This window comes from Gigantopelta aegis, chromosome 6 (genome assembly GCF_016097555.1).
Source record: "Gigantopelta aegis isolate Gae_Host chromosome 6, Gae_host_genome, whole genome shotgun sequence".
Taxonomy (NCBI): domain Eukaryota; kingdom Metazoa; phylum Mollusca; class Gastropoda; order Neomphalida; family Peltospiridae; genus Gigantopelta; species Gigantopelta aegis.
In genome coordinates, this window is record NC_054704.1 from 36,302,320 (window position 1) to 36,316,247 (window position 13,928).

Consider the following 13,928-nt stretch of genomic DNA (forward strand, 5'->3'; position numbering starts at 1 on the left):
TTTGTTTTATTTAACGACGCCGCTAGAGCACATTGATTTTTTATCTTATCATCGGCTATTGGACGTCAAAGATATGGTCATTCTAACACTGTTTTCAGAGGAAACCCGCTGTTGCCACATAGGCTACTCTTTTTACGACAGGCAGCAAGGGATCTTTTATTTGCACTTCCCACAGGCAGGATAGCACAAACCATGGCCTTTGTTGAACCAGTTATGGATCACTGGTCGGTGCAAGTGGTTTACACCTACCCATTGAGCCTTGCGGAGCACTCACTCAGGGTTTGGAGTCGGTATCTGGATTAAATATTACAACAATTAACAGCATTATTTATTTACTTATGAATGGGAACTTACCCCCACCCACCCCTCAAAAAACAAAAAGAGAAAAGAAACAATTAAGAACCTTTATTAGCATAAAGTGTACATGTATTGCAGTTTAAGGCTTACCACACACACACCCCCCACCCCATTCCTCTCCAACACACACACACCATATTAGAAATTTTGCAATTTGGGTTCTTTGTTAAATTTATCTATTTCATGATACTGTGTTTATAATCTTTAAAAAAAAACTTTTTTGCAATTTATGTCATATTTTATAAATTAAATTAATAATTTACACATTTAAAGTATTTGTAAATAGTGACGTGCAACCTTTAAAACTAATAAAAAGACTGGTTACCGTTTTGCATATTATTAGTATTAGAGTAACAAATCTTTGGATTTCAGTGTAAAAAACAAAATGGCGGCAAAACAATGAACTTTTGTTTTTCCAATGTTTACACTTTATAACTTTAATAAAGTTATATCAGTAGGTATATTGATGTCATGGATGAGTCAGAGATTGCTGGTGGCCAACTATTTGTTAGTGAAATATTGCATGTGATAGCAAATCGAAAGAAGTGACTTATAGATGTTTCTTTTGTTTTTGTATGATCGTAGGATGTAGGGTTGTAGAATTATTTATTTTTTATTTTTTTAACCACTTGCCATCGGGATTGCACAAAGTAACTTTTACTGGCCCGAATCCAAAAAACACTGGCCTCGGGCATCGGGCCACCGTATTCTAGAAGGCCTGCTTAAACATTAAACATTTAGGTTTTCAATTTTAATTTGAAGTATTATGAACAACAAATATACAAAATAGACTTACCTGTGTCATCAGGGCATGGGGGGAATGTAGAAAATAGGACGTGTTTCCTTTTGGTGACGACTCGAGACACAGCTGGCTGTCACAGGCGATCGGGTTGTACATAAACACGATGGAGTTGGTCAACTTGCCATCGTACAGCACCTGCTAGGAAACAACTACATTATATAAGACACAGGTTTGAAATACAACTGGTCACATTTCTAAGTATAATATAAAAATTAACATCGTTATAGAATTTGCAGTTTTTAAAAATCTATGTTCAGCTAGAATAGTTCATTAATATAATGGATTTCTGTATCATGTCTGAAATCTAAATCAAACATGCATGTACTATGACCAGATTCCATACTTTTTTCTCTTTTATTTCTACATTTTAATTTTTGTCAAAAAGTAAGCAGTTTAGTCAACTAAACTGTAGCATTATACTTAAACCTGATGAAAATATGATATCATGTACATATACATATAGGAAATACAAAATATTAACTTGCTTTAGTTACGTTTTTGTTAGTTTTACAAGCACAACACAAAACATGCAAGATTATGTTGTAAGTACATTAATTTAGCTTTGTAGCAAACTAGCTTACTAAACATGTTTTAAAAATTGTATTGTCTATCCACAATGTTTATTATTGTTGTCACATGTACATGATCAATATTTTTTGTCAGATACATTGTAGCCAATACAAAACATTAATATAAAAAATATCTGCGAATATATACATGTATAGAATTGTTTTGATGATGGAAATAATTGACAGTTAATTTACAGATAGACCACAAAGTTGCCAGTCTGTGTCTTTTGGGCATTCGCTGTTATTTTTCTATCTAACAAGGAAAATATATTGATTTTTTCCTAATCAAGGCACCAACGCCAAATCCTAACACAGTGTGTGTTCTTTGGAACACAATGGTCAACATAAATTGAATGTATTTATGCATCCACTGAAGATTTGGTCAGTGTAACACTTCTAGAATTGCTTTGGAAAAATCAGTGGCTATTATAATGAAGAATTTGGAGAAAAAAAAAGGACAGTCCAATTGTTGTATTTGTATTGTTTAATTATCAGCTACTAGGCATCAATTGTAATATTCGTTCCAGTATATATATATATATATATATATATATATATATATATATATACACATATATATATACATACATACATACATACATACATATATATATATACATATACATATATATATATATATATAAGGAGTAAATAACTGTTACAGCACCCCTGCCAGGCGCGGATGCAGGATTTCTGAAAGGTAGGGTGTGTGTGTGTGTGTGTGATGACTGATCTCTCCCTTTACACAGAACAGTTAATATAATCACATTTCCTCTTAAAGGTTATGGTCGGTTTTCAAAAAGGGGGGGTCCAGACCCCCACCCCCCCCCCCTACCCCCTCCATCCACTACTGCCTGCACATTGTTCGGTCAGAACATATTAGGTGGCATATAAAATATCAACTGTGACACTATATAAAAAAAAAAAAATTAATCTGCCATAATGGATTCTCCTTTCAAGTAGTAGTAAAAAATCTTTGATAATGTTGGGGGGAGGGTGGGTGGTGGGACATTGCCCAGTTGTAACGTGCTTGCTTGATGCACAGTCGGTCTGGGATTGATAGTTCATATAAAAGATCCCTTGCTACTAATGTAAAAATGTAGCAGGTTTCCTCTCTAAGACTATATGTCAAAATTTACCAAATGTTTGACATCCAATAGCTGGTGATTAGTAAATTAATGTGCTAGTAGTGTTGTTAAACAATAAACAAACTTTAAACATAACTCAATAATGTTGATCCCTATTAAAAGAACATCACCTATCATGCGCTTTGATATAAAAAAAACTTGTTGGAACTGGACAGAACGCAAAGGTCAGAGTATAAAAAAATTAGTCCATAGACAACACAGATTATCTATTACAATAAATACCAAGCAGTCGTTTAGAGACAAGAACAAAAATACTAGTCTTTGAAACACTAGTAATAAAACAAAAAGATAAAACAATGATTGTTACGACCAATAATAGAATTATCAAACAATAACTAGGGGTAGGGACCACATTCTTTTATTTTCTAGAACTCTCAGATATTAAATATGTTATAGCTATTGTTGATTAATGCACTAAGACGTTTGACTGACATTATAAATAAAATATGAGGTTAAAAACAATCACCAGTGTAAGTACTACCAGTAAAATATTTTGTATTAAATAATGTAAACACTGTTATGAACAGTAAGCAAGGAATGGAAGTGCGTAAATAAAGCATGAGCATGGGTAAACAAATCCAGTGAGAAGAAAGAGATGTGAAAATATAGATATGATATCAAAGATTATTATTACCATGCAACATTCTGTAGAAAAAGTGAAAGTTTGCAAAGAAAATACATAGAGCTAAGATTACAATAAAGTAATTAACATGACTGACAAAAATAGCATAGTTAAAGTTGCTACATGTACAATTACAATCAACTGACAATAGTTTGATGTAACAAGCTGACACATTAGATAAAGCATTCTATGCATATCCCACATGTTCATGTAAAATAAACTGAAATCTATAGAACTGCATTAAACACTGGGACCGACCTCGGTGGCCATCGGTCTACAGGCTGGTAGGTACTGGGTTCGGATCCCAGTCGAGGCATGGGATTTTTAATCCAGATACCGACTCCAAACCCTGAGTGAGTGCTCCGCAAGGCTCAATGGGTAGGTGTAAACCACTTGCACCGACCAGTGATCCATAACTGGTTCAACAAAGGCCATGGTTTGTGCTATCCTGCCTGTGGGAAGCACAAATAAAAGATCCCTTGCTGCCAATCGGAAGAGTAGCCCATGTAATGGCGACAGCGGGTTTCCTCTCAAAATCTGTGTGGTCCTTAACCATATGTCTGACGCCATATAACCGTAAATAAAATGTGTTGAGTGCGTCATTAAATAAAACATTTCTTTCTTTCTTTTTCTTTCTAAACACTGGGTTAAACCAAAAGATGTACTAGAAAGAAGCATAGTTTATACGAGATTATCAAACCAAATGAAGAACTACATATACGACTAGTGGACATTGTTCTGCTGTTTAAAAATTTTCATTGTAGACAAGTTTAAAAAAGCAAACATTACATATTTGTACGCTCTCTTTCGATATTAATTTTGATTTTAAAATACGTAAAACCTGTTAGATATTATACATCAAATAAAGAAAAAGATCAACTGACCACCTGTTAAGATTTAAGAATAAAATGTTTCAAACACTTCTTAGAAACATGATTGCTCTTCTACATAATTATGTTTTAATATATTTTATGGTTGTATATATTGTACATACATGTATGGGTTTGTTAGTTGTTTTTTTAAATAATTAATATGATTATTATTATTATTATTGTTATAATTAGTAAGAAGGCCTCAGGGGAGAACTAACTGAGCTACCTTCTATAAATAAAGATTTTATTATTATTATTATTATTATTATTATTACTGTTAGTCAACTCATGACCTTTCAGTTAAATAAGTATATGAACAAATAAATATGTTGGATGCTTGAGTTATTTTAACAAAGGTTTTGCAATATACATGCAATGAAACAATTATTTTTCTCAATTAATGCATTCAATTGTTGTTTAAGAGTATACAGTACAGTATGTATGTATATAAATAAATAATGACACAAAATTATCACACTTTATTTTTATTGTAATTAAGCACAATGAAATAATTTAATCAACTTTCACTTCTTAACTGATGCACAGATGTATACAAGGATAAACGGACATAAAGAGTCAGTGACTTTTTATTCAATTATTTACTCAAAGTCTTGGAAATATTTCATGTTTGATCCAACAATGCAGAAGATATGCTAAAAATATCTGCATTAACTGTTATATTTTGTATAATTACTTTAATAGCAAAGGAAATGCGTTAACCAGGGTTTCTGCCAGAGGGTAAAACAGGTATGATGCCATACCCAAAAATGTTTGCAATTGTTTTGTTTTTTAAGTTAACCCTTTGACAAAATTAATTACTCTTATCATTACTGTATGATTTTCTTAATAAAACCCTAAACGTAACCTATTTTCTTTCCGGGGGAGGCCCCCAATGCCCCCTGTTAACTGTGGTTGTATTCAATTCCATAGCATCATACCCAAACATTTCTTTCTGGCAGAAACACTGACTTCTGTATGTTAAATAACTGAAATATGCCTTCATTTTTTATATAAAGATATTCAGATTGCTATATGGAGTTAACTGTCCAAAACAAAAATTCCAGCTCATTTCCAAAGCATTCTGCAAATGTAAGATCAAAGCAACTACATCAGCTAAACTACAAGCTATTACGACTACAATCACAGTTACTACAACTTCAAGCACTAGTGACTACAACTACTAGTACTACAAGCATTACTACAGCTACACCAACTGTGTTACCCAACAGACACTACAACTACAGACATGAGCCAAGAAACAGCCTTCAGCCGTGTGCTTCGTACCCGTTTGTTGGCATCCGACATTGAGGTGACGTTTTCGTTCTCAAACCTGAACTGGCTCTGTGGGATAAAACATGCAATAATAAAAGCTAACAGGCCACAACGAGCTGCAGCTCAGACAGTGCTCAACTTACATAGAGACAAACTTTGCTTTATTGATATATCATTATAATTAAGGAGTTCTCACCCTGTCATTGACAAAATTAACCAACTGCCAATTTTTATACAAAGTGGCTACATTATTTAGTATTTGGCTAATAAAACTTTGTTTAAAGTAGCCATTTTCTAATCATTCATAAGGAAATACTCTACATTATCTGAAAATTGGCTAAAACTAAAAATATCCCAGCTAGTGTAAATCCTGATTTAGGACTGAAAACTCAGAAACACGATTGATCATCACTATCAAGAGGTCATCTAATGGAGAAGTTAATCTGCCATTGATGACCTTTGGAAGGACTGGCCCCGTGCTTATAAACCTTAAAGTCCAGACTTTAACGTCATGGCAACGCCATTCAAATAGCATTACATCTAGACTTTAATGTTTATAAGCACAGACCCAGATCAATGTTTTAAGAGATTTGACAAATAGGAAATCTCTATGTATGGTGTGAACAAAAATATCATCAAAATATTTTAATATTGTTATTTTTGATAGAACTTTTGAGGAGCTAAGAACCCAACATCACTGTTCTTGTACTGTATGAACTCAAATTAAACGATGTTTTTCAAATACATCATAGGTCGCACAAAAGGAAAAACATTTGTGAATTAAACACACATATACTAAGAGATTTGTCTTTTATTATTTAGTTTGTTTGCATCAGTTTTCATAAGTTTTAATTTCAAAGTGTCTTTTATTAATTTTAATATTAGGTTTATATTTTTGTTACATATTATCTTGTCACATTATTTGAATTTTCATTTCCTAAAACTGGATTACCGTGACCAATTTCAAGTCTGGTATAAAGTCACCACTGATCTTAGTATCAAGTATTATCTTCAAAACGCACATAATGTGCAGCCAAATTATTGTAAAATTAATAAATGTGAACTTTTTTCATTTCCTTAGAAACTGTATCTTGGTCTCAAACTGAATAATGTGCAGGCAAAAGTCAAACATCATTGACAACAATAGAACATAACATGCAGGAACTCAAAGTAAGTAGCATTTAATCACTTTACTTATGAATAGATATATATATACAATGGTTAGAAATCATGAAAGAGGACAGAAAGAAAATTACAGTAAGATTTCTGTTACCAAGTATGTTAAACTGATTCACATAAATAAAGCAAAACTAAACAAATCACACATACTTTTTAGGTTCAATCTTTTTCTATTCAAATATTATGTAATAACTCATGGGTTGACTTAAAGGGGTGAAAAAAACCCATACACATTTATGCCCAAAATATTAATCATGAATTATGTCCCATTGTTATATTCCAACATATTACTTTTACCATAATTTCATTTTTTCATTAGTACCTTATGCTATGGTACTAATTAATACATTATCAACTTAAAATGTTTTACAATGCTACCACCAGCATGAACAAAAACAAATAATCAGGATTTACCTAATTAATACTGGCTTTTATTTTCAATAATGAGTTTCTGATATGGCAAAATATAAGTTCACTAAAGTTCACTTGAAAGGTATAAAATGGTTTCCTCTTTTTTGTTTCTTTTACAAAAAAAAATAAAAAAAAATAAAAATACATTACTGATATGGAGCGCTTAACAACCTGACCAATAATATTCTAGTGCTCCCAAAATAATGGACGTAGTGTTGGTAAAGAAGAGGTGTTTTCTTAAGACTGAAATGTTCATTTGGTTATAGTAGAAAGAAGTAAATATACATGCACACTCACACACACATAAATATACACATCACATCTTATCTACAATAATACCTGTTAATAAAGGACATCTAAAAATCTACTTAAGTGATAAGATACTAAACAAACTACCATTTTCCAAAAGAAATTACAGTCGTTTGTCACAACTTTCATCAAGTGACAACTGAACATTATTTGATAAACCTGATCAGAAATCGAAGCAAGTTTAATTTTTATTTTTTTATTTTTTTATTATCGAATGTAAACAACATATGGCTGTATGAAATTATTACAAGAAAGAACAAAGTGTACCAGTGAGGTACATAATACGCCCGCCAGGATTTATTGAAAAAACATCAATATTAACGAATATGTTACAGGTATATTCAATTCTAATTATGTGAATATAGACAAATTATTTTATTAATTTGTATCACAGTGACCTAGCAATTGTATGTGACATACAACCATCCACAAGTTGTCCCTACATGTGAGGTTTGATGGTCCTGTATGCATCTGTATGCAAGATATGATCCGGACAAGGATTTACTGTTATGTGCAGTAGACTGTGAAAAGTAGGTCACAGTGACCTAGTAATAGTACGCGACACACCACCATCCCAGGTTGTTCCTATATGTGAGGTTTGATGCTCCTGTATGCATCAGTATGCAAGATGTGGTTCGAACAAGAAAAGTTAAAAGACGGATGTACGGACGGAAGGACATACATACGTATGGACGGACAACGACATATTATAATACGACCCATCGTAGATGGGCGTATAAAAATGGATAATGTTCATATTCATATTTGGACATCAAGAACAGCTATGATGAGAGTTATCACTGTTTTGAACCAAGATTGTTTTAACTGCATGAGTAATACAAGATTTCACAGAATTAAATTTCTCTCCCATCATAAACTAATTCAGTAAATAAAGAAAATTAAAAAATAATAAACATTAATTTTTTTAATTAAAAACATTTTTTTTTTTTTTAAAGTATGCATTTAAATGAATATCACAGATAAACAAGGAACTTATAGTTTGTGAGAAATGGAACTAAATGCAAAAGTTGATGCCTTTGGCACCACCAACAGAAAAGTACCGTATTTGATCGGAAATTAACCCATGTCTTTGAATAAGCCCCCCTCCGTTTTGATAGCATTTAAGAAATTAGGCCCTCATTCGTAAATAAGCCCACCCCCAAATTCGTCACCTTATAAATAACATGAAACTGCAAGTTTGCTCAAAGTTCATTTAAAAGATCATACTTCCTGCAGATAATTAAACATAAATGTAACACAATATTTCACCACCAGTGAGATTTAGCAGTCTAACAGTGACAGTGTGTAACATTGTTTTCAATTTCATGCCTGCAGTATTTCTTTGAAGTATCCAAGCTAAGTCTGAACCAAAACCAATGTCTATTTTACCACAACACTGGATCTGCAGTTAATGCTAATTAGGCAAACACCTTATTCTGATTGGCTAAGAACAATGACCTAGATTGACAACTCTTTGTAGTGTAAAAGCTGGCTGCCTGTGTCACAAACATGTGTATACCCTATTGAGTTTGTTGTTAATTGCTGTTGTTTTAAGTCTTCTCAGCATTAAATTTTGGATGTAAATAAACAGCACTGGTAAGTAATTGTAACATAGGTGTGTTTCTGATAATTAGATACTAGTAAAAAAAAAACTATTTAATTAATAAACAATTATTATTTATTACTAACAAATGGAACACTAATTAAAAGATGTGCTACTGAACGTTTTTTGTTTTCTTCCTAGTTCATTTAATATTTTTTTTTTTTTTTTTTTAAATCTTCTCTTTTTTTCAACAAAACTGGCCCCTTGTCTGGGAACAAGCTCACCCCATGCTAAGCTCACAATGAGTTATCTTGGCCCCCTGGGCTTATTTCCTGGTAATACTTATTTCTGGCATTTTAACTTCATCATGGCAGACAGAAACTAGTATAGATTAACTTACAATGTGTGTGTGTATGCATTTAGTAATGTTTGTATAAACTGCTTTTACTGGCAGTAGCTACTTGGAAGTAAGTAAGTCCCTTTAAGTCGGTACAGCACTGAACTCTCATACAGAGGGTCCATAGTTGAAACCTGTTCAGTGGAGGTTGATTTATTTATTACATATATACCTGAAGTACCATTTATACAGGTGGTTGTGATATAAGATGTCCTTTATAGCAGGTTCAATCATATAAAAGAATGTTGAGTCTAAGAATAACTGCAGGAATCACAAAATAACTTAGCAAGGATAAAAATCAAACACAAAACAAACTGTGAAATGCAATTAAGCAGGACTGTTTTCTTGGTGCTGAGGTATGGACAAGGAAGGAAACACATTACAGGTTCATTTTAATTAATGATTAATGTTTGTACCATAAATTATTACAATATAATTGTATTAAAATATTATAAATGATCTGGCATCTCAGGTCCTGGCAATCCCCACAGAATAAAAAAAACTGTTAAGTTTTGTGAAAATATTAAGTTTTAACATGATCCAAAATTCGTTCTGAAGACAAAATTAATAATCTGATCGATTTATTCATGATTTGGATTTACCTTTTCCAGCACCTTTTCCAGCTGTTACTTCTATTTCTTCTCCATTCATTCAATATTTTATAAAAAACATGAACTGAATAACAAGATCTACTGAATACCACTAAACCAAACACTTCTTAAGGTTTGTCAAAGCTCTCCATACTTCCCTACCTGCCAAGCTCTACTACTATATACATACTGACAGCTCTATGAGTACATGCCTTGTATCCAGGTCCGAGCTGGTGCATGGCGGCCACCTGGTGTGGCAGGAGAGCCTCACTAAACAGGTACACTGTGGACATCTGACCACAGAACATGTGATCCACATCACCGTCCGTGCTCGAACCCAGGTAACACTTGTCAAATGGCTGAAACACAAGATACAGAAAAAACATTATTCATTCTAAGCATTAAAAAAATAATTAAAAAATAAAATAAAACAGCACCATAAAAAAATTAAAAACCCTGTTGTTTCCTTACCACTTACTGAATATGAGACCTGGGTCCATGCTTACAAAACTTTAGTTTCATGCTAGTATGAAACGCAAAACCGATTTACACACTGTATGTAAAGCTCTTTGAAATAAAAAGTGAATTCTATATTTTCCAACTATTTACTATTTTATAAACACGAAATTCATACTCAACATTAGCGGAATCTCTAGGGTGGTTCGGCTTTTTCCGTCAATAGCCGAATTAGAGAATGACAATGTTACAATCATTAATACAATTCATATTAATTTTTTGCATTAAATGTCAATACCAACTAGAAACAGTCTGAATTCACTATAAACATATAACGTAAATAATTTCAATAACTTTTAACCTGTAATTTATGTCTGAAGCGACCTACTTTGTATGGTATAATTATATGTCAAGCGGTTGGTGTATGAATATTTAACTACGAACAGTGTATGGGCGCCATTTTTTTTATTACTGTCCAGATTAACCAATTACAACGTTGAAATTACAGTTATAAAATTTTTAGTGCGTGAAAATTCCATGTGTTGATAGATTTGACATGGAGAAAGTGGTTTCAATGTTTCCGGAAATGGATGAAACAGGTGTGTCGCGAGTTTCTGTGTTTACTGGCCTTGTAATTGTGGACGTGGCGACAACACAGGATGGTTTTGGCGTTGTGTGTGACTTCAAGTGGTGCGACACAAAGTATTCGTGAGATTTAACGTATTTAAATTAAAATCGCCAAAAAATTGTATAGGAACATCTGACATGTTACGATGTCTAACGCTGACACTTGGAAGTTTGACAGCAGAAGATTACTGTTTGATGTCTAAAAATAGAATCTCAATGAAATTCCTCGGGGATTCCTTTGTTGACATAATTCATAAAGTAGTTCCGGCTATAAGCCAAAAATAGCGCTAAACTGAGATTCATGGTGCTATGAATGTCAATTTGTATCATCACATGATAGGAAGTTGACCAATCCAAGGGTTTATAACAAAGGCATTTGTAGAGATTGGAATTATTCCTTAATGCAGCCCTCTACGTTAACTTTGCCATCTAGGAGCCAGGTGGTACCTACTTGTATTTTTAGTCGCCAAATAAAACAAATTGTCACATATGCGGCTAAATCGGTCGCAATGTAGAGGGCTGTAATGACACACTCATGTAATTTGTATGGCCCTGCCATAATATTAAAAGTTTCAGACTGCTAAAGTCTTGAGTCTAGATTCTAAAACTTTTAAGCATTGGGCCTGATGTTATTTATCTAGTTGTTATGCTGCATTTATTTGTAGCCTTCTTCGAGTTATGTTAATAAATACAATTGACAATTGATATTTTTTCATATAGCTACACAATTAAATTATTTTTAAGTTACACTATAGAGATACACTTTTATTTCAGGCACAATCTAGACCACTGTTAATATTTTTTAAACTGATCAAAGATCAATCCTTGGTTCACTGCCTGCACATCCTAACTTTATGTTTTAAAGACTCTTAACCACTATAACATTCCAGTGAAAAATACTCACATCACTGGTACTGACGAGCCAGGACATGTCAGTGGATGACGTCAGCTGGCCATCAACAAACACACGAACCTCAGACCTGCTCCATCGGTTGTAGACATGGCTTATTGTAATCATGTACCACTGCAAACAAAAAACAAGCATGAAAAACATACCCTGTTCATATGGACATTAACTTTAATAGCAATACGGGTATGGGTTTTTTGGGTGTTTATGGTTGTTTCTCTGTTTGTTTGTTTTTTCTGTTGTTTTGGGGGTGGGGGTTTTGTTGTTGTTTTCTTTCTTTCTAGTTTTTGTTTAATATTTTGGTAAACAAATCCAGTTAGTCATTCCTTTATTCCAACAAAACCATATGACAATTTGTTATCTGGATGCTTCGTATAGATTTTGAGATGAAACACCTCATATGATGCAAAATGAATCTATTTAACAGATTTCAAATTAACAAATGCCCACGTTCTTATTTTGCTATCTAAAAAAACAAATTGTTCAAGAATGTTAAATTCAACTTATTTGTGTGCTTATAGCCAATTAAGGTTCAAGCACGCTGTCTTTGGCACACACCTCGGTTATCTGGGTTGTCTGTCCAGGACAGTGGGTTAGTTGTTAATTGTTAGTGTTTATTGCAGTGGCCTCACACCTACCTATTGAGACGTTAAAACTTGCTCTGGGTGGGAGCCGGTACCGGGCTGAGAACCCTGTACCTACCAGCCTTATATTCGCTGGCTTAACCACAACGCCACCGAGGCCGATTAACAATGAAACACAATGGTCGGACAGTGACTTGTCTAAATTACCCTTCTGGGCTGAAACTCGTAGGTGACACAGTTTTGAAAGCCTTTCCCCTTGACCTTCATGGAGGTGATGACCAGAGCTTCTCCAACGAAGTGAGCGGAGTAACCAACACCCTTGCTCGTTCGGAAGCTGAAATGTTAAAACACATACCATAAAAGTGACTTATGTAATATAGCAACAAAATTGATACATGTACATTCGACCATATGATCATGTCTTTAGATGGGAATTGAAATGAAATAAATCACAAAACACACAAGGCAACAAAATATTTTTAAAATTATTATAGACACAAAGTAGCACAAACACCATGCATGCTTTCTGGATTAACTAAAAAAAAAATTGTTTAATGACACCACAAGTGCTCACTGATTTATTAATCATCAGCTAATGGATCTCAAACTTTTATTTTTTGTGTGATAATTCTGACATAATCTTAAAGGAAACCCCAACATTTTGTTTATTAGTTGCAAGGAATCTTTTATGTGCCCTCTCTCACAGACAAAACAGCACAAACCATGGCCTTTGATATACCAGTCGTACGGCGCTGGTAGGGCTGGAGGAAAACCCAGACAATGGGTCCACCGAAGTGGGTTCATTCTGTGACCAAAGCACTTCAGGCGAGTGCTTTAATGAGTTAGACCTTATCCTTCGGATTAACTGAGAACATAGTTGATAATAGGACGCAAATATGTTGCCAATACAAAATTGGACGTGGTGACCAATGAGGCTTCAAACACATTAATGTTTTACAACTATTTTCTATTGATTGATAACACCTGAAGATCATCATATCACAATTAGCATCGCTGTTACTATAATTAGAACCTTGAAGGAAATTTGCTTCAAGTTTAAGACTGGCTGGTACCTAGTTTGTATCTCGGTACTCATACAGGGCTAGCTCTGCCACTTACCAAATTCGCCAATTGCAAATTTTGATAGGAATTGGCGAATTTTATTTTAATTTGACGAAACAATATTGTGTTGTAACTTATATTTTGTTGGAAAATAGCTCTAGGTTTTGCATTTTTAAAATATAATTTAGAGAAATTTTCTGATCACCCAGAGCTAGCCCTGC

General features: G+C 33.5%; 1 protein-coding gene across 5 annotated transcripts in view; it reads right to left on the bottom strand.

Annotated features, from left to right (window-relative positions):
• LOC121375173 (neurobeachin-like) overlaps positions 1 to 13,928 on the bottom strand; it is a 120,873-nt gene that overhangs the window by 65,522 nt on the left and 41,423 nt on the right. For 3 of the 5 annotated variants that reach the window (XM_041502456.1, XM_041502453.1, XM_041502455.1), the window contains exons 7-11: positions 12,853 to 12,979; positions 12,059 to 12,178; positions 10,284 to 10,430; positions 5,655 to 5,711; positions 1,154 to 1,297 (exon numbers count right to left, since the gene is read on the bottom strand). In XM_041502456.1, coding sequence (XP_041358390.1) covers positions 1,154 to 1,297; positions 5,655 to 5,711; positions 10,284 to 10,430; positions 12,059 to 12,178; positions 12,853 to 12,979 — 595 coding nt within the window. The remainder of the gene's footprint in view (positions 1 to 1,153; positions 1,298 to 5,654; positions 5,712 to 10,283; positions 10,431 to 12,058; positions 12,179 to 12,852; positions 12,980 to 13,928) is intronic. The other 2 variants (XM_041502457.1, XM_041502454.1) reach the window with 1 other exon arrangement.